Source organism: Sparus aurata, chromosome 22 (assembly GCF_900880675.1).
Source record: "Sparus aurata chromosome 22, fSpaAur1.1, whole genome shotgun sequence".
Taxonomy (NCBI): domain Eukaryota; kingdom Metazoa; phylum Chordata; class Actinopteri; order Spariformes; family Sparidae; genus Sparus; species Sparus aurata.
Genome location: NC_044208.1, coordinates 10,484,946 through 10,512,908, shown reverse-complemented (window position 1 = coordinate 10,512,908; position 27,963 = coordinate 10,484,946). Strand labels below are relative to the sequence as shown.

The 27,963-nt window shown below is 39.2% G+C and overlaps 1 protein-coding gene across 1 annotated transcript in view; it reads left to right on the top strand.

The window, feature by feature from the left end:
- man1a1 (mannosidase, alpha, class 1A, member 1) overlaps positions 1–24,754 on the top strand; it is a 160,389-nt gene extending 135,635 nt beyond the window's left edge. Inside the window, exons 6-12 of the mRNA XM_030406309.1 lie at positions 4,404–4,527; positions 4,729–4,822; positions 9,964–10,079; positions 14,200–14,419; positions 15,659–15,831; positions 16,137–16,252; positions 23,190–24,754. Coding sequence (XP_030262169.1) covers positions 4,404–4,527; positions 4,729–4,822; positions 9,964–10,079; positions 14,200–14,419; positions 15,659–15,831; positions 16,137–16,252; positions 23,190–23,316 — 970 coding nt within the window. The 3' untranslated portion in view covers positions 23,317–24,754. The remainder of the gene's footprint in view (positions 1–4,403; positions 4,528–4,728; positions 4,823–9,963; positions 10,080–14,199; positions 14,420–15,658; positions 15,832–16,136; positions 16,253–23,189) is intronic.
- The last annotated feature ends 3,209 nt before the right edge of the window (positions 24,755–27,963 follow it).

Sequence of the window (27,963 nt, the reverse complement as noted above, 5' to 3'; positions counted from 1 at the left end):
ACATCACGGTTACAGAGAAGTCAAAGATCGTTAGTTGCACAGTTGAGATCTGGTATTCTTCCTCTGGCCATTGAGGTTGGTCGATTTAAAAATATTCCAGAGGAGAATAGAATATGTGAAATGTGTGAGCTAGATGAAGTAGAGAGTGAGTCTCATTTCCTTTTATACTGTACAAAGTATGATGACTTAAGAGAGGTATTATTTCATGAAATCTATGGACAAAACCCTGAAATATTTTGGTGCTCTGATGAGCAGAAGCTGGAGTGGTTGTTTAATTTTAATGTGTTTAAAACTGCTAGCTTTATCTCTCAAGCCTGGAAAAGACGACAGGTACATTTGTTTAATTAATTTTTGATGTGCTGATGATATTGTGCTGATCCAGTTGTGCTCTGGATCTGGTTTGGTTCTTTCTTTTCTTTTTTGGTGTCCTATAAGCCCATGCGGGCTGGGCATACACTGTATGCATGACACAATAATAAAAGTAATTCATTCATTCACTAATAAAAGTAGGTACTTGTAGGTTTCTGAGATACTTTTTCTCGATTGTCTGTTGCTGGCTTCTTCAGTTTAACAAAACAAACAACAGTGGTGTAGGGAAGTGACAGGGCATACGCGTGATATAGGTGGGGTATATTTCGAGAATACAAACCAGTTCTGACCGTTAAGTATACATTTTGAATGTAGTCACAGTTACGCATCCAATATTGATTATTCAATCTCTTCTCCACATTGAAGAAACTGTTTGAATTTCAATTGAATAGTCAGAACTTTTTTATTAATATAAAATAAATATATATAAATATGCAAACTGTTTTGCCTTCACAGGGACTTAATGTTGCTTAAGGCAAACCTGCCTGTCTTTGGCTGAATGACCACCGTGTCCACAAGTTGCAGTTACAGGTTTATTGTTAAAGTCAAGTAAATAACATTTATACAACCAAATGTCATAAATCATAAATTTACCTCTAGGGGCTTCCCAGTCTGTAAAGCATATGACGCAATCTATCATTATGGTACATGTAGGGCTGTTTTTGGACCATAGGGGTCATGCCACTTCCAAACACTGGACAGTTGGTGAGCATGTACTAGGCGTTGGCACAATGATTGGCAGGTGCTCTCAGGCTACATTTAATTGGACAAAGGCTTTCACTTGTATATTGTCAACTGGATTGACAACTGTGTTACTGAAAACATTTACAGTAAGAAATTAGCTGCGAAGTTGCTGAATCTATCGTAATTTTAGATTGACAGCAGTTGTAAAAAAAATTTGGGGAATTTCCAGTGGCAGCAAATCCCGTTGGACACAATTGATATGCATAAAGTAGCATAGACCTCAACTATAACTACCGCGTCTATTGAAACGCAACGCCGAATGCATTGCACAACTGCTTATGTTAAAATAATTCTGTGATAATTTAGAACTGGAGGAAGCAGATCGGAGTCAGCTCAAAGTTCAAACAAGGTTTTATTCTTGTACAAGAGGAGCATTCACAGAGCAACACGCAGGTCTGTTACAAAGTCAAGACTCAGTGTCTTAGGAGAAAAGCATGGCATTTATCTGTCTCTGTGGGTGTGTTTTCACTCTGATAATTACGAATTTATTCCCTCCTGCACTTAAGGAAATAGTTTACAGAGAAGTAAGTGACCTTACACGGGTCATAGAACAACCTAAAACAAGGTTACAGGTCATGTTAAACATTTACGTTGAACATTGTTGTGTAAGACATCAGTTCACATCTCTCTTCATGAAGTACAAAGTTTCCATCACAGCTTGCATACAGAATGAAAGGGAATCATGGAACAGGATCCCAAGGACACATACCATTCGATACAAATTAGGTCAATCAACTAAATCAGAAGTGTCATCTACACAACACTAACATTAGCAACCTTATGCTACTGCTAATACCAGACCAAGTAAGACTGTTTTCTGCAAAACATCCCACTGTTGACATGCATTTCACTTTTTAAGAATGCCCTTTTCATTTGTAAGTAGGGTTTCAAGTAAACTTCAAGTTTCTCATTTTGCCCAAGTAGTTCCATTACTTCACTATCTGTGATCAAACAGCAGTGACAGCTCTGGTTTCTAAAACTTCTCCATTTTCTAATTAACTTCCAGCCAGCATTACAGATCTCACATAGCCTGTAAATTATCTTCCTGAAACTCACCAGACACCCTGGCCAGATTAATGATATTCCAAACACACCCTCATCTTTTTGTCTGTAGTGTTCTACTTCATGTCTGCTCCTCATTGGTTTGTGTCTGTCGGGTTTACGCAGCAGCTTTTTTTCCTGCTGTCTTTTGTTTTGCGCTCCTTAACTGGGATTTAGTGTTTTTCACAGCGGAGCTTTGGGAGGGATTGTGGTGTACATGGGTGAGCTACAAAAAGGTGTGTGTCTGCCTCCCCACCTACCCCCTGCCAAGAGAAGGGGTTTATCGTCCATCACAGGGTTTATAAAAGGATTGAAAAAGATGGATATACAGATAAAGTCTACGGTTGACTGAGAGGAAGTGAAGGCAGAAGAGAGGGTGTTGGGGAATATAGGAGTAATGTTCTCCTGGAACCCTGAACAGCGTATATTTTGAATTTAAAGCTACTACAAGGAGTTTTTAACAGATTATGAAACGGCCTCAAGAGACCATTAGCGGGAAGATTAACCTCTTCTATTTAGTCATCTTGACAGGGGCCTCCAAAAATCTAACTTTTAAGGCATTAGGGCTGCAAATAATTATTATCTTCATTGTTCATTAAACGTTTATTTTCTAGATAAATCGATTAGCTGTTTGGTCTACAAAATGTCCAGGATGACTTCCTGAAAATGTCTTGTTTTGTGCACAACCTTAACAAAACTGTCAGTTATAGTTTATTGTCATAGAGGATTACAGAAATGAAAAAAAATATTCACATTTAGGAAGCTGGAACCAGAGAATTTAGACTTTTTTTTCTTCTTAAAAAAAAAGACTCAGATTCATCGATTTTTTTTTTAAACAATTGTCAAGTAAACAATATTTCAGAACTTACCGATGAGTCTATTAATTGTTGCAGCTAAACATGTCAGCCATGTGACTATGAGTAAATTAAAATGTCTGTGCAAGTAATCATAGGCTTTAATATCCATATTTAATGGCTGCATCTGTCTAAAGCTGACAAACGCACAGCTCCCAGTTCAATGAGGCTCTCCTGTGATGGAATTTTTACTCACCAGTTATGTTCTCTGACCCTGATCAGCGTCTCTCAGCTCGCTACCTTGTGCTGCTGTGGTCCGTCCTGTGTTTGGTTGACTTGATTAAATCCATGGTGTAATGGGAAACAAATTATGGCTTGTGCAGCATGATGAGTTGAAGGGGGGATAATTAGTATGTTCATCCACCTCTTTGAAAAGATGTGCGTGCGTGCGTGCGCATGAGTGTGTGTGTGTGGCACTTTTCCCAATTCACACAGTCTCCTCCCTCCTTCCTCTCATTTATTAAACGCCTCCCGTGTGTGCGGCTTGTGCCTATGTGACCGTGTGTCTACATGCGCAGTTGTGGCGCAGACACCCTGGTGTGTGTGCCTCACACTGTAGTGAATCCTTAATATGTATTCATGAGTAGTTACTTGAAGCCACCAGGGCCATCATTCTTTAGCCTGGAAGTGATCTGTCAGTGGCTCTAATGATCCAACACAAACACACACACAGACACACACACACGCACACCCTGTCACTAGGTCTTCTGTCCTTGTCAAGCATGCCAGGGTTAGTAACTCACATATGGCCCAGGAGTCGATGCAACCCCAACACCACTCGAGAGGGGCAGGGTTCAGGAAGATCTGATTGACTGACAGTTGGACGCCAACAAGGATGAGATGTGCTGCCAGAGTTGAGTGTGTGAAAAAACGAAATGAATACACCCACAAATATGACAGATGGAGTGTGAAGTTTGGTTTAAGTGTCACTGATGTTTCTCAGTCAGTATCCATTTTAAGAATCTATTTGTAAATGTCACTAAAGCAAAACAGAATGATTATTAATGGCTTTCTAAAAAATGAAATATGGAAATTACAGGAGTGTATTCGTTGCTGAGTCCCTGAGAGTCTTAAATGTGGACTTTTTGAAGATTTGTCGCCTCTGTCAGCTGTCAGTTTAGTATCAAGAGGAGTAGGTTTTACTGTGTGGACAATGATTGGATTTTGTCACATGACTCACGCTGTACTCTTGTGTTTTTGTCCACGAGGCATTTGTGGGTATTAGCAGGAATTATATATAATTACGCACAAGTAAGAACAAGATAAGGTGGCTATGTGTTGATCAAGTTTTCAAATCTTGTCCCTGTAATACACACCAGCTCTGTTTCATGTGTCTTTTCTTTGTTCTGTTTGTTAAACCTGTGCCTCCTTCTCTCTGTCTTTGTCCTTTTCCAGTGGTATCGGTAGAAACTGGCCATGGGCATCAGGTGGCAGCAGCATCCTGGCGGAGTACGGCACCCTTCATTTAGAGTTCATGCACCTCAGCAAACTCTCAGGGAATCCTGACTTTGCACAGAAGGTAACGGACACACTCGATGAGCATAGATAATATTACTTTTTCCACACTTAACGGTTGTGTTTGTGCACGATTTCCATTTACGTTCTCAACCCTAACCCTAGATATTATGTCATTTTTCTGTTATATACAATCACTTTATATGCTGTATCTTCAATGTGAGCTTTAATTGATGCATTTGTGTTTTAATTATTTGATCTTTAGGTAATGAATATCCGGAAAGTACTAAATCGTCTGGACAAACCCCAGGGGCTGTACCCCAACTACCTGAACCCCAACAGCGGCCAGTGGGGCCAACGTAAGTCCTCCTCCCACCTCTATCACATCCAACCAAAATTCTTCTGTCATGCCTTTCTTATGCATTTTCCAGTTGTACACTGCTTGTGTGTCAAGCAAATACCCAATTTAAACTGAATACAAGTAAGTCATAAATGGTTAACTCATCAATAGAGTTGAAGCCGTATATCAATTTCAAGGTATACTGTATACTGTTTTTTTCATCTATGGTATTATTATTACTGTATTATTATCTATGGTACCGTATGTGTTCTTAACTTTATTTACATTTTCACATCAGTCAGTTAAATGTGTTTGTTCAACAATAAAACCCTTCTGTTTTCATTCAATAAGGGGTCATTGTGACGGAAAGTGATTATAGTAATGAGTTATACCATGAAACTATGACATTTCTGAGATGGTTATCAAACCCTGAAAATCTTTTCTTCAATTAGACCGTAATCCATAGATGAACAATGCTGAACACTGACAGAACTACAAACAGTATTCTAGTCACTGAGTTGGCACTCACATTAGGGTAGATTTAGTTTATCGGGATACTTGTTAGATCTGCCTTTAACACAGTGGACCAACCCTCCTTAAGTGGCAGTAAAGATCAGTTGGTCTTCTCTTAGCTTTTGTCCTTCACTGGTTAAACATGGAGTAAACTTTGGGTGTGATGCAGGGCTCAGATCAAGGACTTCTCTTTTTTTTGGGGTAGTTTTGCTTGTTTTAATGACTCCCACTGTTACGAGCATGAATCTGGCCAAAGTATTTCTGCCTTGATGCCACAGTTTTGCAGGACTTGCTTATATTTTCCCCTCAGAAGAATATAATCAACGCAGAGAAAGGTAGAGATAGTAGTTTCCCACTTAAATACATTGGAATTGAAATAAAAAATCACATTATGAAATCTTTGACTTGACAGGCACCTGTAATTTGAGGCTGATATTAGAAAGATTCATTTGCATTAATCACTTATTATCACCAATGTTTGACCATTTCTTTCCCAAGATGACACGTTAATGTATGCAAATTACAACTTGTCTAGTTTGCCATGCACTTTATACTCATCTTCCAAAGAAAACCATTCTACACCTGTCATTTATACTAAAATTAGGAATGCAAATATCCACCTGATGTTATAAACCCTTCATTTGGTCCCACTCAGATTCAGAATCTGTCTTTGAACTGGTAACTATTCTAATAATCAGGTTTTCCTTCTAATTTTAAGCAAATATGCCTGAAATTCACTATTTACAGCTTCTTAAATGTGAATACTTTATTGTTATCTTCATCTTTTATCATAAAAAAATATATTTTTTGGTTTTAGACTCTAAGTCAGACAAAACAAGCAATTTGAATAAATCACTTTGGGCTTTGGGAGATTGTGATGAATGTGTAATTATTTCTTCACTTTTTTCTTACATTTAACTGATGAAAACAATTAAAGGAATAGAGAAAATTACCAGCAGTGGAATCTGTAATCAAGGTCATAATTAGTTGCAGCCCTGACCATGATGCAGCTATTAGTTTATTACCATTTAGACTTTAGAGTTTTTTTTAAATGCTCTTTTGACTAGCAGTTGTATGATAATGACTGTCATTTCGTTATTTATATACAGATTATTTTCTCCTAACTGCCTCTGTTTTCAGTTTAATTTATCTTTCATTTTCCCTTATTATAATTTCTACTAAATGTAATCTTTGTAAAGAAGACTGAATTGCATTCCTCTGTATGAAACATTTCATATAAAAAAAGTGTTATTTATTTTAGAAGCAACTGAAAATAGACCTCCTGGCCCCCAGTGGCCCCGGGAAATCATTCGTTACATGATCCTGTTTAAAGGAATTTAAATATACCCTAACCCTAACCCTTAAAGCCAGAGTATTCAATTTTTGATATAGTAAGCTAAGACCTAATTAATTAGCCATATAACTTAGTATGAACATTATGATGTCAAAACAGTTTGCAACATTAATTGCAAAATGTGGTGGCAACACACAGAAAAAGCATATTGATAGCTAGAGAGAGGTGGAGAGAAACGGTAGTTTTGAGGATAATGTCTGTTGTAGTTTTGATTAAAGGTGTATTTGTAGTTGTGAGGATGTTAAGCATATAAAGATACTCCAAGAAATGACATCACAATAAGCAGAAATACCAATGACGATACTGGGGAATACTGTTTCTTTTGCAGATGAAACCATAAAATGTCTTTTTAAAAACTGCTCTCAAAAATGTGTGTTGAAATGTTTAGTTAATCTTTCTATATTTAGAAATCTTTTAGATCAGTCTGTTTTGTGTTTTTATTTGGTAAAAGATATTCATCTTTCAAATTAATTTATTACATAATTTCAATACTTTTTTCATTGTACATCGATTATTGATTTTAACAGTCTTCTAGCTCAGGTTGTACAGATTTCAGGGATATTTCAAGAAATATCTCTGATCTCTTTCCATTTGAAACATATCGACTCTCTTTACATTTCTGCTTCCCACTTTTGACCGGTATCAAGTATTTTCATACTCACTGAGCCCTGATTCCTGTCTTTAACATTACGTCACGTCAATGTGTGCACAAGTGTCTGGTCACGTCTCCATGTTTCTGATGGGCTTTGGTAGCAGGGTATAATTTTGAATCCATTATCAGACCCTTCAAACTGTGTAGCTGAACAGGTAATGATGATAATGATAGAGGTGAGACTTTGAGGAAGAGGAGAACGGAGGTGTTCAGGAAAAAGAGAGGACATAGGAGTTACAGAAGTCATGTCAGGTGTAGTTGAGGACAGGAATCCAGCGGTTAAAGCCTCTCCTAATGCCGGTTGACATGTCGGGGTAGAGCAGTAGCTGAGCAAATGTAATGAAAGTGACAGTGGCAGCAGAAGGGTGGGACATCAAAATCCATTTCCGCCCATTTTTCTTAAAGTTGCTTGCTAAAGTGATTTTTGGCCACTGGAGAGCAGAAATTGGACAAATGTCAACATAGCATCAATATCAAATTTTCAAGTTCTTAAAGTTTCTTTCTTGCATGGAGTTAGATTCACATCACTTTTTTGTCTGTACAGCAAATATGAAGCTACAGCCAGGAGATGATGAGCTCATGTCATGATGGTGACCGCGAGAAGAGCTCTACCCAGACAAGAAACTTAAGCAGGCTGTTTTCCTCTGTTTGTGGTCTTTATGCTAAGCTAAGCTAACCACACCTGTGATGGACAGATATAAGACTGGTATAGTTATTCTCAAACAGTGTGAGTTCTGTAGTTCTTCCTTGTCAAACTCCATGCAAGATAGTGATTACATCTATTTCCAAAAATATTTTGAACCGAAACTCAATTTCGAGGCTTTTCTGTAAATAACTTTATATGAAATGATAAATACCAACCATTTCCATCTTAAACCCCACCCACTCCAAGCACAGATACAAAAGATACAGGTAATTTAGTTTGTTCAACAGATACAGGACAGGTAATGGTGTACTCCCTCATCCCTGGTAACAATGTAGAGTCATATTTCCCCCCCCCCCCCCCCCATTTTTCAGTGGTGGTGTATCTAAATCTTGTTACAAGTTTCTAGATAGTGAAGACGACATCAAGAACCTTTTAGCTTGCTGTGTTTTCATTTAAGTCTCCTACCGGGAAGTGCAGAGTTTTACACAAATTAAACAAATTACACCAATAATGGATTAAAAACTGTCTTTGTCCTATTTGTATGCAAAATACATTTTCAAACAGACGCATCGTGTTCTTTGTGATTTATGTGAGACTGTTGTGTCGAATCAATAGAGCAGACACATGCAGAGGTGGAAGTGGAACAGAAATCATCAGAAAAAAGTCTCTTTAAAGAATCTGCTGAGATTCTCTTTTTCCCCCCCGCTGTCAGCTCATGAGCATTTCGGTTTTGAATTAATTAAACTTGATTAGTTTTCATGCTTAACTGCTTTAGTGCCCATTTTGGCTTGTAAAGGTATCATGTCCGTCAGGCCAGTCACAGTTCTACATAAAATCAGGGTACATTTCTTATGAATCCCACAAGAAAGTTGTGTTTTTGAATTGGAAATCCTTTGATCCAGTTTTATTATCTGTATTTTTACACCTCTAGATATATTTCAGAGTTTATTACTGTCCTGTCTGGTGCTGTTTTTGATACCCGGGCCTTCTTTTGGAGAGCTGTTAGTGTCTGGAATGGTTAAATATGGACCTGCACCTCTGCTCTACTTACTTTATATCATCTGATGAATAAAACTACCGAGAGCACATCCGCAGTGATAATTGTTGGCATTTAGCTGACACTCTTAACCGCAGCCAGTGACTGTGTTTTCATCCAAGTATTTTATGCAAATGATGACATATTCAATTAGGAATGCTGAATAGAAACAGCAAGTTTTAACTGAAAAAAACAGCTTTCATGCTCATATTAGTCAGAGAGAGGTTTTCATCGAGAAAGAAATTATGCAATGGTGATGGGATTTGTTGAATAAATGATGACCTAGGGATGTTTGCAGCCTAATGTTGTCTGAAAAATATCTCAGTACAGCCTCACAGAAATGCTTACTTAGCCTGTGTCTTAAACTATACATACATGCAAGTCATGTTTAGTAGGTTTATCCAAAAAGCTGTTATGTTACCAGGTGTTTATAAGAGGTGTTCAGTCAGATTTTTAAATTACGAATATGTTCTTTTGTCATCTGCTTCATGGCACCTATAATCAGACAGTTGAAGTATTTATTTTCTTGATTTTGTGTCCCTGGTTTAAATCGTTGAAGGTGGGGTACTCTTATCGGCTCAAAACCAAACCGTCCCCTCTGCCAGCCTCCCCTCTCTTCACTTCAAGATGATCACAGCTGACATTTAATCTCTGCGCTCCACAAACAGGGCTGGACTCTGTTAATGACACATGCATATGGATGAGCCTTTACTGGCTGGAGGCTCACCTGTGAAAACAACCGCCCATACACACACACACACACACACACACACACACATTACTGTAGTGCATCATACACTGCAGGTGTGTCCTCTCTATATTACATGCATACATCTAGCGCTGTGACATGTGAGGATGATCTATATATGGTCCAACAGTTGTAATCTAATGCAGCATACATGTGGGACGCCTGTGTGCGTGAGTGTGTGTCATAATCATTGTTTATATGTGTTTTGCAGATCACGTGTCTGTGGGTGGCCTAGGTGACAGTTTCTATGAGTACCTGCTGAAGGCCTGGCTCATGTCTGACAAGACTGATGAGGAAGGAAAGAAGATGTACTATGAAGCACTTCAGGTAACACACACTGCCACCAACAAACACACACAACCTCACACACACACACACACACACAAACAAGAAATGTTTTCAGTAAGGGTTGAGGTGACTTTGACTCAATTCAGAAGGATAGTCGATAAATTGTTTGAGTTGATTTTCAAGCAAAAATGCCAGATATTCTTTGTTTCTAGCCTCTAATTTTTGAGGATTTGCTGCATTTTTTTTGTTCTATGTGAAAACAAACAGAATATCTTCTTGCTTTTTCCTAACAATTTATAGTCTAAGCAATTAATCAGTTTATTGCGAAAATAATCATTAATGGCAGCCCCAGACATTATGTATGTACATGTTTGTGTTAATAGAGATAATCAATTAATCATTTTTGGTCATTTGTCAAGCAAAAATGTCAAACATTTGTTGGTATTAGCTTCTTAAATGTGAGGATTTGCTCATTTTCTTTTGTCATTTATGACAGTAAATGAAGACTATTTGATTTTTTGACTGTTGGTTCAACAAAATAATCCATTTTGACTCTGGGAAATAGTACTTGTAAAATATCTGTTAAGCTGCTATGACTTAGGCAGTTGATGATGATCAGCTAATATTTTAAAAGAAAAAGTTATTTCTTAAGTTATTTTTCCTTTACTTGCAGTACATAAGTGACAGTATCTTCTGCTCTAAACTATGGATGTCACTATATAATTCATGGCACGTAACTACTTAAGGTTATTAAAAGGTTATTTTGCTTAAGGTCCACTTTGTAAAAAAAGTAGATTTTTAAGTCTCATTCCGAACTTTTCAAATACTGACCCTTTGGTTTTCCGAATTAGTCAGATTCTGACATTTCAAGATTGCAACCGACCCAATCTACACCTAGTTTGTAATAAAGTTTTCTTTGTTCCCCTACTCATCAGATACTAAAACTTGGGGTTTCCAAAGTGGACCTTTATGGAACTAATATATATTAGAAAAGTCAGTCAGAAGTAATAGAAAGTAAACTTTTCTGCCATGTTAATGATTAAAGATAGTGAGCTTCTTCACTGTGTCTCTAACAACAAAATTGTCTAGAAAACAAAAAATCAATTTCAATAATATCTTCTATTATAGAATATGTAAAGTGATTCACATTTTTCCAGTCAATGTCGATTGGCTGCATAATTTTTACGTTGAGTTTCTCTGTTTGTGAGTTTTCCTTCCGAAAGCTGTATTTGTACCACTGAAACAGAAATAATCTTTTGTCACCTGTCTGCAGGTCCCTAACAGCACCATCTGGGAGTGGTGTTAATCCCTTTTTTCAGTCCCAACAATCCCATTATGTCACAGCACTGATCTCGACGGGCTGTAATTTCCAGTCTGTTGCACTTCTACTACTGAGAGCTGTCCTCTGTTTAATGGCTGAGCAGCCCAAACTATTGTGTGATAACTTTTACATGGATAACCACTATAAAGCACTGAATGTACAGTAAAAAAGCCAGTGACCTCTACTTGGAAGATGTTCTCAGTAAATGAAACAGTAACATGCTGTTTTACCCACCGTGAGCTGCATGGATTTTCTCCACATGGGTTTTGCATCCCTCACACATCCTCAGAGTCATGATAAGTGGCCGTTTGATAATAGTGGACAACAAACATGAGGTCAGCCTTAGATATTGAATGGTGGTCCCGCTGTTGGATTTATTTCTACCTGTGGGGGGGGATGTATTACAGGAATCCAGTCGCAAACATAACCTTGAAGTAACCGAGTGTTGCTCATGAGATAATAAAAAGAATGATTAATATGATGATGATGTTATTATCATATTTTTTTCTGAGGTAACTGAGATGAGAAATTAAGTTTTGTGTTGCTAATGCAGATTTTTATTTTGCTTAAAGTGGCAGTTTGGTGATTAAATGTTCTTTGTGTTTTACTTCCACCACTGTCACGCTGACATTTTTTAAATATTCAAAGTTTCCTCTGTAATCCTCAGGAGCCAGATAGTGAGTTTGAGCATGAGGGGAGATGATGGCACAGACAGAGCTAAACACACTTTTGTATAAGGAGACAAAGAAAGGGAGCAGATGAATCGAAATGAACGTACAGACAGCTATTCTCTGTTAAAACAAATTGTCAATTTAAATTGTGCTGACAAGCGACAGGTCTCAGCTGCAGAGAGCTCATTCTGCGATTGTTTTCCTGTGACACAGTGAGGAGCAAATATGGTACTCTGTGATTAAAATACAGAATTAACCATGCAGGGATACTTAATATAATAGACACATAATCCCTCACAATCTTCAAGGATTAGAGCCGTTGATTTATTTGCCAAGAAGACTCCTCGGAGGAGGGAGGGACAGCGGCAACAGGGTGAATATCTGAGTCACAGCAGGAAAAAATTGAATGTTAGCTTTGATTTAATACAATCTGGGCCACGTTCAAGGGTCAGTACATCGTAAATACTTTAAAAGCTTTTCTTCTCCCTTTGAGTGCGACCGATCCATCAATATTTATCTTTTCTTTCCAGCAATTTTTACATGGTTACTAAGTGATCATGAGCCGTGTCTATGAGATCTTCTACTGAAGTTTGAGCAATACTTGTTTATAAGGATGGTGTGTTTAAGGAAGCAGTATTGTCTTTATGGATTAAAGTTTTTTAATAGTATATTTATTAGTTTTCACTTTGACAACAACTAAAAGATAAATGCATTTCAAAAACCACAGGAGAAAGATAAAGAAAAAGATTAAACAGTAAGAACAAAAAAAACAAAAACACAGAACGCCGGGAGTTAAAATAACAATTTACAATAGCAACTGTCAGGAAAATTGTTGCAACATGATGACAGAGATATGAAGCTTCACAGAGTTTTGACTCCAAAGTTAGAGAATTGGTTTGTTTATGAATATCAGAAATGGAAGAAACAAACAATCAGCATTTCATTCACGAGCCCTCATGCTGTACACCAGGAATTAAAGTGTTTAATTGAAAACTTGCCACCTTAAATAACTCGGATATATTTACAGTAATGTTCATTAGAATGGACTGTCTTAGAGAAATAAAGTGATTTAGAGATAAATTGTATAAACAGGTCAGAGAAAAATAATAATGATATTTATGATAATAATAATATTTTCTTATGAGAATGTTCCTGGCAATCCTTTGGTGTGTTTAACCAAACTCCAATTTAAAAGCAGGTGTTTTATGATGGGACCATATTTTTTCATAGTTACAAACTTTGGTTACACGAACATGACCCTTCTGATTCTCTTCGATCTACAGGCACAATCAGCACACATCATTTATCAGTAACATCTGTTGAAATAATTCTTTGATAATTTAGAACTGTAAGAAGCAGATCGGAGTCAGCTCAAAGCTCAAACAAGGTTTAATCTTGACCGAGGAGCATTCACAGAGCAACACGCGCAGGTCTGTTACAAAGTGAAGTGACTCAATTTCTGAGGAGGAAAGCATGGTATTTATCTGTCTCTGTGTGGGTGTGTTTTCACTCTGACAGCTACTAATGTATTCCCTCCTTCACTTAAAGAAATAATTAACAGAGAAGGAAGTGATAACATTCAGTGATTACTCAATACCTTACATAAGACAACATAAAACAAGTCATGAAACAAGGTCACAGGTCAGGTTAAACAGTTACATTGAACATGCCTGTGTAAGACTTCAGCACAGTTTAGTTAATGATGTTGTGATGGAAATGTTGTACTTCATGTGAATTGAAGTGTTTGCCGCAGACCATGATGTATTGACTGGCCCACACCAACCTGATCTCTTCCCCTGTCCTACATTCTTCAGGGATGTGAAGTCAATTGTAAACAGCTTTTGGACAGGGGTCTACTTGTTTAGTTTTTTTTTTTTGGTGCCAACATTTTGAAATGTGGTTTTAAAGCGACAATTTGTCCATCTTAAAAATGGGAAAGTTGGTGCTGATACAGTTATTTTAAATGATTTCTGAAGGAAAAAAACAAAGAAAAAAACAGTGAGGTAACTTTAATAATTGTGTGCAGTAGAAATGAAAAATGAAACGTACAGATGCACCTGAGGAGAATAATTACAGATAATGAGACCAAAGACGGGGTTCTTTCTCTCATGCTTGCATCAACGCTTAATTCTTCTTCTTTCTTTTTTTTCTTAATTTTGTCTTTCAGGCAATAGAAACCAACCTGATGAGGAAGTCGAGCAGCGGGCTGACCTACATAGCCGAGTGGAAGGGGGGTCTTCTGGAGCATAAGATGGGTCACCTGACCTGTTTCGCAGGAGGCATGATTGCTCTGGGTGCTGATGGAGCGCCCAGCGACAAGACAGGCCACCAGATGGAGCAGGCCGCCGAGATCGCCCGGACCTGTCATGAGTCTTACGCCAGAACAGGTAGATATCCATAAAATTATTTGTGTTTGATCGTATTTTCTTCAGTTGACTCCAACTTTTATTTAGTATCCGTCAAACCAGTTTAGAAATGTTTATTCTTATTTAGAAGAGTCTGATTTTAATACAGAGCTCTGTTATATTGCTTATTTAAAAAAAGAATTAAGTAATCAAGTTATACTTCAAGTGACAGCAGCATCTTCTCCTAAAGCAGGAATGTCTCACAATTTTTCTTAATGCTGTCAGTGCAGTTATCATCCTTTCAAGTTGCAAACTCAAATTAACATTTATTCAAAGAAAAGTCTTATTTAAAAGAGTATTATTTTAATCAGTTTTTTATTTTAATCCTCAATCAAATTATTCTATTTATCTCCTCCTCATTTTAATCCATCCTCAAGTCACATTAGGATTTATAAAAGCAGCACTGCAGGAAAATTACAGCTGGTTGAATAGCATATTAGTTCTTTGTGTGGGTATTGGCTTGATGTCTGTTCTGCACTGCTCCCATATACATAACTTAAAGGATAAATTCACAAAAAGTAAACTTGAGTCATTATCTACTCGCCCTCATGCTGATCAAAATAAAGGTGATGTATTGTAGTCTACAAAACATTTCTGGGGCTCCACATTAAAACACCGTTAGAGCATTCTACTAGACAGCTGAAGTAGATGGGGACTAGTTTTAAAATGTGAAAAATAACCAAAAACTGTAAGAAATGCTCTGTCAAGCATTTGTGGTCTAATCCAAGTGCCCAGAAGCCCCCAAGATCCTACATTGATTTGAAAAGATGTGCAGTCAAGCTCATGTACCCACTACACAATTTAAATCAGCTGAGAATCTCTGAGCTTCCAGAGACTTTAACGCCAGTATGAAGGGATTTTATGTTTTTGGGTTGTTTTCTTTTTTTTTTTTTGCATTTTAAGAGTCGCTATCTACTTCAGTTGTTTAGGAGAATGCTGCAGTGCTTTTTTTCTGTGATGCTTCAGAAATGTTTTGTGGACTACAAAACTTACCCCAACTTTCCACCAACATGGGGGTGAGAAGATTATCACTGAAATTTTAGTTTTGGACAAGCTAATCCTTTAAAGATTACAACATGTGGACACATGGATAACTATAGATAATCAATCACAATTCAATACCCCTTAAGAACATCTTCCTATGTTCCAAAATTGTGTTTCCATTGACTGCGTTATATGTCATTAAATCTACAATTGATCTTTTTCATTTCTCCCCTCTAGCTTTGAAGCTGGGCCCGGAGGCATTCCGTTTCGATGGTGGTGTCGAGGCCATCGCCACCCGCCAGAACGAGAAATACTTCATCCTCCGTCCTGAGGTCATAGAGACCTACATGTACATGTGGAGGTTCACCCACGACCCCAAATACAGGGAGTGGGGCTGGGAGGCTATTCAGGTAAAATTCGTTAATTAAAACGAAGATAGTTTTTTTTTGCATTGTGTTTAGTAAGAGATGTGCAATTTGTACAAAAATGTTCTAATTTCTGTTTCCTACTGCTTGAAAGATTTTATTTCACCAAGGTTAAACAAGAGACTTCAGCTAACATTGAATCATTTGGTAGCTTTCAAACGACACCAATCAGGAGCTAACAGAGGGTCAACTAATTTAGATGAAGTCTGGTGATATTTTAAGTACACAAATGTCTTGGTTGATGTTTCAGTCACTGAGGTCTTCCTTGTTTCTCTTCCTCCCACATTTAGGCTCTGGAGCAGCACTGTAAAGTAGAAGGAGGCTACAGCGGCATCAGAGACGTCTACGCTTCGACTCCCAACCACGACGACGTGCAGCAGAGCTTCTACTTGGCCGAGACACTCAAGTAAGACGCACAGCTGTACCTCTCTGTAAACCCACACACCCTTCACTTCTGTTCTCTCATGATTGTGCTGTCATCGCACTTTATGGAGGGACAAGTTCCCTGCTTCCCAAAACTGACAGCCACTCATCACACACACACACACACAAACACGCTCTAACACAAAATACGATGTTGTCGAAGGTTATTTCACTACACACACTCTGTCACTGAATCTGAGAGGCTTTTATAGCTTTATGCTTCAATCTTTCATCCATAATTACCTTCTAATTCAGATATGATATTATGATATTAAGCTGAGAAATAAGTCAGAGATTGATAACAGAAGGAAGAATAAAACAAATTTTAAAATAATCTGAAAGTTTTGGTGTCCTTCTCCAACATCTGACCTGATGTCAAAACCATTTCTGTGTCTTGTCAGACTCATTCTGACACTTCATATCAGTATATTAATCAACACACACTTAGTTTTATGGGTCATAATGAGTACTTTTGAAGACCAGCTCTTAATCAGTGGTTCCCAGCCTTGCGCTGTGATCCTTTCAAGATACTTTTTAATGGGGCTGTGAGACTGTTAAAAGGATAGCAGAAATGAAAAAAACAGATCATCTTCACAATTTTATATGATCTTCACAGTTTTTTCTGTCATCTGAGCTTTTTTTTTGTAAAACACCAGATGATTTTACTTCTTTAAACATCAAAAATTTATGTAGACACCTACAACTCAAAATTTGCTGACATTGCTCCATTTATTTTGAGGGCATTTACATACAATTATCAGATTGTAAACGTGTGAGAACAGACAAGAAATGAAAGAGCAATCTAGAGCCCAGCTGATACATGATACATTGGGGCCAATGCCAGTATTAAGGGAAAAACATTTATAAATCGACCAAATATACAAACATTTAAACACTCCAATATTGATATATCGGCCGGTGTACAAAAGTGTTTTGCAATGACCTCTTAAATGTGATAGAGGCTGCATATTTACTGTTTAACAAGAATTTTGTTGTCTAAAATGACAGCAGTTATGCGTAACAGTAAACTTACTTGGGATTTCATAATTCTACTTAAATTATCCCAAGCATCTTTTTCTGCATTGTAATTTCTTGAGCAAAAAATAGACCAATAACTATGTAGTTTATGAAGCCCAAACTTTGCTTCATTGACTAAATTCACAGATTTTCCAATTTTTCGACAGGATTCCTACTAAGCTGCTCTCATGGCTTAATATGCCATTAATATTCTCGTCTACATGCAACTGTTCATTCTCCAATTATGAACGTAGCCTCTCTTCATCCGTTCAACAGCCTTCTTGAGAAGGTCGGCGTGGCGATCTGTGATTTTATCTGTTGATAGCCAGGTCTACATAATGGTTAAGAGAGGGCCTTACAAATTGTTGTCTTGGCAACGCGCAGAGACGAACAGGCAAGAGGCTGTGTGTGTCGAACTGTGGCTAAAAACCCAGTTAAGACGCATATTAAGAATATAGTATACGTACAATATACGTAACCAAAGAGTGGTCCTAAAACCTGAATAATATCAGCACTTCCCACATGTCCTAATTGGAAAATGCCACATTCGAAATAAGGCCTTGTTCAGAGTATGCTGAATAGAATTTGCTGTTTACATGACCCATATCAAAATCAGGCTATTGTCATTCACAGAAAAAGTGGTATTTTAGTTAGCATGCAAATGTCGTCCTTTTGAGGAGCTGAAAACCAAAAGCATTGCTCAAGATCATGGGGTCTTGTAGGGGTGAATATATTTATACAGCAAGCCACTGGCTTTGTAGAGCAATACAATAAACAATTTTAATGGTGCTGTCAGTCACATGTTCTACCATTACATGCAGGTGACAAGATATACATTTTTGCCAACTGTACACATAAGATTAAGTATCTATGTCACATAATAATATGTTAAACAGCAGAAGGAGGCTGTACACCAACGACAACATGGCAGGTGTAAAAAAAGACAGTGTTTTATCATGATAAACATTCAATGATAAGAAAACTGTGATCATTAACAATGAAAATGAGGTGAGAAGGTGCAGCTGGTAAAATGACTAATGCCATCTGGACACAGTTAATCACATATTGTAGCATAATGACAGCTTGAACATATTTTCTTCCAGTTATTGAGTAAAAGCCACCCACGCTGAACTGGAGTGATTTCTCCTGTGAGATGGATAATAATACGAAAATAAAAATAAAACAAATGTTTCTGAGTGCAGAGCTCATTTTTTAAATAACAGAGCAGTTATCTCCCACGTGCTTCAGCAAACATTGTGTCTGTGATTTACCTATAGGTTGCTCAAACCTGCAACTTTGTGTAAGAATTTCCTTTGTTAACTGGCTAGAGGCCTGTACTTATGTCTTGATTAGTAGAAATATATTAGATCAGGAAAGAAAGTGTGAAAACGCCACATGTCCCGACACACCACAGGCAGTTACGACTTCTCACTTCCTGTTGATGGTTGGCAGTTATATTTACTTAACTGCCTGAGTTTGTGTGGGTGTGAGGGTGTGAGTGCGTGGCCACAAACGGCTCTTTACATGTGTTGTCAGCCAAAGTGTGATGTCTGGTGGCTAATAGGGCTTTCCCTCTCAGCGAGCTCTCCAACTGTGTTCAGGAGAACTGTCTGTTTAAAGCGAGATCCCAGCTACAGTTTAACAAGTATAAACAAGTGTGTACATGTACTCTGTGTGTGTGTGTGATGAACTTGTTTGGAGATACTTATTGGTGTTTACAGTAGCTAATGGCAGTTAATGTGCGCCCCACCCTCAGTGTATTCAGGATGTCAGCTCCTAGCCTTGGCGACAGGGAATACAGTACAGAGGTGGTTTTCCCAGGTTTGGCCCCTGGCCTCCGTTGTCCTTGGAGGCTGCATGCGATCCCGGTTCGGAGTTGTTCGTAGGGAGACTGCTGGTAAGCAGCAGTTAGCAGGTACTGTAGTTACAAGTAAAGCAATCTGTCCGAAGTTGAGGCAGAGCAGCCTGAGAACATCAGAGGGAGAACTAGTACATATTTTCTTTGTTAAATATGATCCAGTTTCCCCAAATCAGTAAACAGAATTATGAAGTTTTGTTTTTGTAGAAGTAAAAAAAAAGTGGTTTATAAACCCAGGAAATAATACAGTAGGGCGTTTTTTGGATTCAGTATCGGTAAATGTAAACATTGGTAATGGCTATGTTCATGATAACTTGGTCGGCATCTTCACATGGTCTTCAATGACATGCACACAGAGTCCACCTCTCTTCTTCCAGCTGTAGTCCAGCACTTCTTCAGTCTGAAACACGGTCAAGTAGAGACAGGTCTCCGCTGGCACACCTGTCTTCGATGTCACGTCGTTTCACCCATTTGTCCATATCCTCTTCCTGCAAGGGAACCTTAGCCAAGAGCAGCTCCAAACCAAGCTGGAATAGCATGGCTCTTATCAGGACTCTCTGCCTCCCTGGGGTGGTCCAGCTGGTCAGGTTGGATGGTCGAATGATGCTGTTGCAGTGATGGTCTCAAAGTCCTGTGCTTGCTTTTCCAATGCTGATGAAAGTATTTCTGTCTTATGTGTGTGTTCAGCAACAAAGCCAAAAAGTGAATAAAATGGTGTGAAATTTGAAGGAGCTATCGACCCCTGCATGTGCCTCTGTTGCTGTGGCATCTTAGCCCAGTGATCTGTGAGTTATAAAATGGGCCCCGGAAGCACTCCACAGTAGCAGCACACTTCTTTTTATATATCCATGGCAGTGTCCTAAAAATCGAGAAAGCATTTATTGGACGCCATCTTAGTCTGCGCCCCAGAGTGTAGAATGAGTTATCAAAAAAAGTGTTTTTCAGGAAATTGCAAACTTTAAAATACCATTGAGAATACCTGGAAAATGACTTTTGGCCAATATTAGGAGTGATAGTGGCGCAAAGGGTAAACTTATAGAGCAAGAAACGTTATAAATACAGTGAAACATGACAGCGTCATCTCCTTGAAAAAGGCTGGTTTCTTGTATTTAACTAGTTCAACAGTGGGCCTCTGCTCTCCCCTCTCCCATTCTTCCTCCAAATTTGTCGTCCCCCCATCTATTTCCTTTACTTCCATTGAAATCTTTATAGCCTCTCCTGCAGTCTTCATCTTTTCCTCCCCCATTCACGTCCTCCTTGCCTCTTCTTCTTCTTTTCTTCTGTCGTTTTTTTCTCTTTTTTTTTTATTCCACCACGCCAGACAGCTGTTGACAGGAAGTCAAGGTTAGCCTCACAGAGCCCAATGGGGGCGAGGTGCCATCCAATCCAGCTTTTTTATAGGCAATAAATTTTAACAAGCGTCACCTCTACTCCTGATTACACCACACGCACACACACACACACACACACACACACACACACACACACACACAAATACACTCAAAGTAAGATGTCTGGCTCCTTTTTGCACGTCCACCAGGTTGTGATATCCAGATAAAAGTGTTGGTTTTTTTTCCCCTGTTCGCTAGAGTCAAAAAAAAAAAATCCCCTTTATCCAACTTTGAGTCAAAATGAGAGATGAATATTTTTAGAGGCAGTCAAAATGTTTTGAAGAGAAGCAGCGGAGAAAGAAAATGTCTCATTAGCCTCCCGCAGACAACTAGAGGAAAAATAAGAGCGTAATCGACCACCAGCCTGGACAGCGGCACAATAATTACCTCATCAGTCAAGCCGCATCACATCCATGATATCAGAGACGGAGCCCACTGGACACAGAAAATATCAATCCCATTTAGCAGCAAACCCATAAGTCTAATCCTCCTAATGTTACTCAGGGATCTTGGCATCATGCGGAGCCACTTCCAGTATTCATCTTCCCCGCTGCTGCCAAGGACACGGCCATACTTCACACTGCTGCCTGCATGCCTTCAATCACTCGCTGCTTTCTAGTGCTTTGTTGGCAGGCTGAGGAGGACGGGGACTTGTTGTGGAGGTTGCAGGCTTCGTGGATGACCGGCTCATCTGCTGAGTCATTAGTTTTAGTCAGCTGACACATTCATCCCTTTTCTTCGGCTGCATTTTCTGTATTTTCTTCTTGGAAGATCTCAGTTGTTTTCTGACTCTCTTTGATAAGATCTGAAGCGAATATGCTCGGCCAGCATCTGACCTGAAAATCACTTTATCTACTTTCCTTCTTTTCTACCAGTCCCTTGTTTTTATTGTTATTTTCTGGTTCTTGAATAAGATCAGATGACATTGAACTGCAGAATTTTGTCACTTAAGCTTTCCTGAACTGGTCAGAGCCGCGCCCATCCTTCCCTCTCAGTTCCACATCTGTATTATTCACTTGGCAGGACTGCTAATAGATATTGCAAAATATCAACACAACCCAAAGTAATATCTCAAACTGAAAAGTAAACAGCTTATATTTCACTTACTAAAAAGAAAGATGATAAAAAGTCTTCTCATCTTTATAAACCTTAAGAAATGAATAAAGACAGGAGTTGAAGGATTTTGAGGATTTAATGTAAGTCGTTTTTATCTTGGAGGTGATGGATGAAAATGTCCAATCAGGTGGAATGTGTAGTAGATTTACAATCACTTTATTTTGGGAGATTTATAGCAAATTTGGCTGCATCTGTTTCATCTGTGGTTTTAGTTTGCTTAATTTTCTACCAAAGTGTACATTTTTACCTCAAGCAACATTAAAGGAAGCCCCAGTAACATAATTGTATTCACAATTTGGACTCTTAAAGATTCCCCTTACTTTTCTTTGAAGTATTTTGTCATTTTCTTTCCCAAATATCAGTCTTTTTCATTTTCTACTTACCTGAAGGTTTCCTTCATAGTCATAGGACCATATTTTACTGATGCAAGTTATTCTCCGAGTGCTCCTGCTGTTTTGGTTCATATACTGTAAGTTTTGAGGCATAAAGTGCTGCTGGGTGAGATGGAGACTGTAATACAGTGGGTGTGGGGATGAATAAACACACTCTTAAGTCAGAAACACTAAAAGCTCTGAAATACTGGAGCAAGACAATAATGACTCCACAAATGGAGAAATGAATACTCTTGGAAGTAATAATGGAAACTTATCACTGTTGCTGATTAAATAGGTCTTTTGCTTGGAAAATAAGATGAACATTATTGATTCCTACCAGAGATAATCATTTGTTGCAGCAGCTCAAAACTTAGAAGCAAAGGGGAAAAAATGACAAAAGTAAAATAAAAATAAAGACTGTAAACACTTGGGTATGCAAACTGGAAAGTGTTCATTAACATGCTTAACATGCACATACTGATATATATGTTAATACATATTTAAAGTTTTCTAAGGCTCCTGAAGGAGAAGTACAAAATGTGATAAATTGACTTGATTGTTGTCACTGGAGTCAGTTGGTGCAGAAGATGTGTAAGATTATCTTCTTCACCCCTTTCCATGCGTCTGCTGCAGGCTAAAGACTCGAGTCTATATTAGCTACTAACATAACCAAGTCTCTGGCCAACCTGTCATTGGTCAGCTTGCATGGTGGGTAATGTAGATAGCAGGTTGTGACAGGGAGAACGCATGTGTGGAATAAATGGGATCTGGATGTGTTGATTCAAATCTGCTCTTTCTTTTGTCCAACATGATTCTGACAGTGTTACAGGACTGCTTTGCTAAATCAGTGAAGCACTCTTTTACTATTTAATAACTGTGGCACATCTCCTCCAAGTATTTAGTTTGCCCTTGCTATCAAGGACTTGGTACCGGAAAATAATAAGAATTTTGACCAAAATACCAGTAAGTGGCGTTGCGCTGCTTCTTTCAATCAAACTTGCACCTGAATGCTGAATTCAAGGTTGTAAAATACGATGTTGGAGCGCTGCTCATGCTGCGTTTGGTGCTTGAACATGAAGGTGGAGCCCTCAATCACAATATCTGTTTTTATCTGTAAAAGTCCTCTGGTTTTAATTAAAGGCTTTCTTTCTGTGTCTCCTTCAGGTATCTCTACCTTCTGTTCTCTGACGACGACCACCTACCGTTCGACCACTGGGTCTTCAACACCGAGGCTCACCCTCTGCCCGTCATCAAGAAGGACAAAACGGACAGACCCAACGAGGTGGAGTAGTGGACCTTTCCTGCGCTGAGAACCTCTGATCCTGAATACCTGAGCCTCCAGCTGTCTGTCTAAAAAACAGTATAGCTATTTGGAGTCCCCAATGGTTACAGATGCCTCTTGATTGGATTTTCTTTAATTGTTTTTTTTTTTAATGGGATCAAAATAGAGTTCAGGCCTGTCGGCTCTGAACTCTCGCTGTAGAATCCAGTTTTTGTTTTTTTTTCCTTTTTGATTGTTCAGCTCTGACTGACCTGAACCAGCTGCTGGATAACTCAAAACCATGTGGTGATATCATCAGAGAGGAATTGTACGATTTTTGATGGTTTTGCAAACACTCTCTGAAGATGTAGTGGCAGTTTATTTCTCCGCCAGGTTATTGTTTTTTTTCTCTTTCCCAACTCATTCAGAGGGACAGTGTGACCAGTTCTCGCATTATTCGTCAGTGATTTTGTTGTTCGTAGCTGCAGTTTGTTTTTGTGAAGGAGAACGCTGATAGACCTGAACCAGTCGTCTCCCTAATGTGGATATTTTGGACCCGAGCTTCGGGCTGAAAAACTCTCGTCTGAGGATTACAAGGCTGACTCGGCGAGCTAAAGGACGCTCGCTTTGTTCACTTCACACGTGTCGTCTTTTTCCTTCTGCTGTACCGCTTCGATATCTGAATAGAAACCGGTTTTCCCTGCGTCAACGCTGGTGCCACCGCCACCCAACACCTGCATCATCTGCGGAGAAAACATTTTATGAAAATGGTTGTCTCTGTGGGAGTAAAAGGACAGACGCAGCACAACCGGAGCCTCTTTTTATAAACCCACAGAACTTTTAGATCTCTGCTTTCCCCTCCCGTTACCTGACTGCTTCTTCCTCCCTCTGAGTTTGGTGTGACACAGGAAGAGCAGCCACACCAGCTCTCTGCCTGCTCGTGATTTATGTCGTTCTCTCCCCGCAAAGTTTACACAAAGCTGTCCCTCTTCTTCTTCTCCTGCTTAGTTTTAGTTGAGTCAGTTCGGTCTTTCTTTTTCTGATTCATTTCCTTTTCTCACATTTGCAGCTATATTTCTGGGGTTTGACCGATACAGGTTTTAGCTTTTCCTCACTGAATGTTTTTAAGATGTTATTTGCCTCCAACCAGAAAGAAATTGCAACATGCATTTGAAATTAAAGGTTGCTCCCTAGAGTAACCGCTAATGTGGCCGCCGTTAAGTCGTATTTGCCCGAACTGGGAGCCTGAAGCACCGGGTATATACTACGGGCTAGCAGGTTAGCATGCTAACTTAAATAGATCTCCCTGTAACACAAAACTGAGATGTCTTTGAAATCACGCAATTTCTTCAAATTCTGATGATAATTTTAGTTCATTCTTGAACATGTTAATCTAAAATTCTTACGTATTGCACCTTTTAAATAATACCACTTTTGACCCATAATAAAGTAATCCTACCTCAAGGTTCACTTTTGTGGAGCTGGTGACCTCACTTCATGGTCTTACTCAGTACATAGGACAGCTTGCTCAGCTGTAAAGGAGCAGGCAGGGATCCACGTTAATGGTTTCTTTTAACTGCCCGGTTAGCCACTTGTCCGATTGACTTGCCACGGCCAGTCAAGCAATCTTATTGATGAGCCCTGGATGAGTAAGGCTGTGTGATGTAGTTTACTGCTCTGAAAAAAAAGAGAGCAAGTGGATCTTGAGTTAGGTTTTTTTTTATTTATCTACCAGGGTTCTCCCCAGAAATTCTTTGTATAGCGGCGCACCGTCTGTCCGAAGGGGGGGGGGGTGCGCGACCGCTCGTCAACACGTCAGTCCGGGGGGCGACCGCTCGTCAACGTCAGTCCGGGGGGGGAGACACGGACGTACGGACAGCCGGTCATCAACTCCGTCAGCCGGGGGACGGACGGACGCTCATCGCCGTCAGCCGGGAGCTCCTAGCCGTCAACCGGGGGACGGCGGACGGACGGACGGACGCTCGACACTGTCACGCGCGGAGTATAGCGGCGCTGACCGAGCGGTAGAGCGGCGCAGCGCCGCTGTTCCACCGTCTGGGGAGAACCCTGTCTACTTATTTATCATCAAACAACAATTTCCTGAATCGAGGATCAACTTTAATGGTTGACTGACTGTACTGCTGAATTTAGGTCTTTGAAACAAAGTAATTTAATTTTAATTCCTTCTGTTCTTCCTCCTCCATCACCTTCTTCCACCTGTGATTAATAATCTCCTTGAATTTGAACAGTTCCATTCTTCAAACCAAAATCTTTTAGACCCTTTCAGATCCGCTAAAGAGGATACTGATGGATCGTGTTCACCAGCGTGTCGGTCAAACCCTCTGTCTTGGCATAGGATCAGCTGTAGGATCTTCCCTCCTCTATGAGGAGACACGGACACTCGACTTCGTTGTAATATTTCACCCTCATACACACACACACACACATACATACACACTCTCAAACACAAGAAGCCATACTGATTCTCTACAGCTTTACCATTCTGTCGTTGAGACGTTTGTTCCCTTCATCCTCCACTCATCGGGGTGGAGGTGTGTGCGACTCCATTGACACAGGCTGTGTTGCTGTTGTTGTACGTTACGTCCAGCGAGTTCTCAACTCATTTTTTGTGGTTTATGGATTTTATGGTAAAGGTTTTCTCCTGATGCCACACAGAACTGTAGCCAGATTAAAATCCAGTTTAGTCTTCAATCTAGTGCCTTCACTGAGGAGCCGGAGGGAGAGCAGCTCACACAAACACAAAAGAGTTGGGTTTTGAAAGTCTTAGAGCTTTAAGTGAAGTTCCCATGTGTCGGATAAGGATTATACCAAAATTAGAGACAGATTAAAGGATAATTCCTGCTTTTTCATTTAATATTTAGTAAAAGTTTGGCTTGAGTTCAGCCCAAGAGTCAGGGAAAAGTTCTTTGTGATTAGTTTGAGATAAGACCACTGAAGGTCCGTCTGAGGGTTACATTCAACAATTTAACAATGAAAAAAGTCTTAGATACTGATACTATTCTTTACCAACGCCTGGGAGGAACTAGCACCAGGTATTTCTTTGACTACACTGACATCTAGTGGTGAGATCTTCTAATTACATTCCACATGAGACCTGGGCTAAATGTGATTTTCACCCCTAGCGCCAAAATGATGACTTGTTGGGATCAAGGAAACAAAACGACTACTAAGAATCTATAATATTGTTATGTCGTCACATAATTAAAGGAGCTATGAGGCTTCATTTATTAAAATACTATATCTATACTTAGCTAAAATCCGATTGTGTGCTTACATTTAAATCATAAAATAGGCTGAGCATCAAAAAACCGCGCTTAAGCAAGTTCTAAGACAACCATTAGTAACTGGTGTGTGATCCATCAATCTCAGATCATCAAATCATCAGATCAAATGGACTGAACAAGAGAAAATCAGACTTTTTTGAAGGCGCAGGTGAGCAGATCACATCGATATTAAGGGAGACTGAAGCCAGACAGCACGTCGTGTTAAGTGGATTAAATAGTAGTGTGACAAAGACAAGCTTGCAGATCAGGACTGTGTCGTCTTTTTACACGTTTCATAAAGCTCATGTAAAGTTCACCACAGGATTGGCACAGGATTTTCCTACAAAACCATAAGGAAGAATCATTTTCATTAATTCAAGACTTCACTTGAAGATTCATAACAACCTATTAGTCGTACTTCAGAATTGACTGGATAAATGAGGCCCCAGCTCCTCAGCCCATGAAAGAAGGTAAAATATCTGACTTAAGGTTCAAGTCTGCATCTTTAAAATGTTGTATTTTACTTATTTTAGACCTACAACTGATGAAAAGTGTTTGTCAATTGATTAAAATAACTTCAGTTATTATCTTGTATAAGTGCATGTGACACAGGAAGGTGTGTGATAATAACTCTGCCCACATTTAGCTCCCCTTCAGTGCTCCTGTTCCCACAAATGAGCTTTAAGTGTCACTGGGAGATCTGGCAGATGGCGAGTCATAGAAAGTTCATTCAACAACAGCGTCGCCCGTCTGAAGTACTCTGCTGGAGTGGATTCATTTCTTTCAGCCATCTGACAGAAGTGAGAACTGCTGGCTGAACTGAACTGAACCACAACAGGTTGTTCTAAAGACATTTGGCCCAGGTATCACAGACTTGCTGTAGAGCTGTAGGAAAGGAAAAACACACACTTTTGGGGGGCAGATAGATGCTGTCTTGGCTCATTGTTTCCCCACATTTTACATCCCCACGCATCCAAAATGTGTCGTTTTCTAATGCGAGATGATGCTGATCACAGCAGCCATGCAACCGGAAGAGTGTTTGTGCTGCAAATGTTTTAAAATCTAAGTCACTCCCAGATGATGTTATTCTTTAACTTGATTCTCACCTGGTTGTAATTGTTCAAACCAAATGAAATAAGTGAGCCCTACCCACATAGCGACCGACAGACTTATCATATTTAAATTGAATATATAGTTGAGTTTCTGAGCTGTGAGAATCCCTCCGTGTTCTTGATATCACTGTACAGACGACAGTGTCTCTGTGTTTTGTTTAGTTAGCTGGTTTAGAGGCATTTATTATCCATGTGAAGTTGTATTGTAATGGTTGATTTTTTGCTGATTGTGTTAATTTATTCTGTAGTCGTGAACATAGGACTTGGACGGTGTGTGAGCT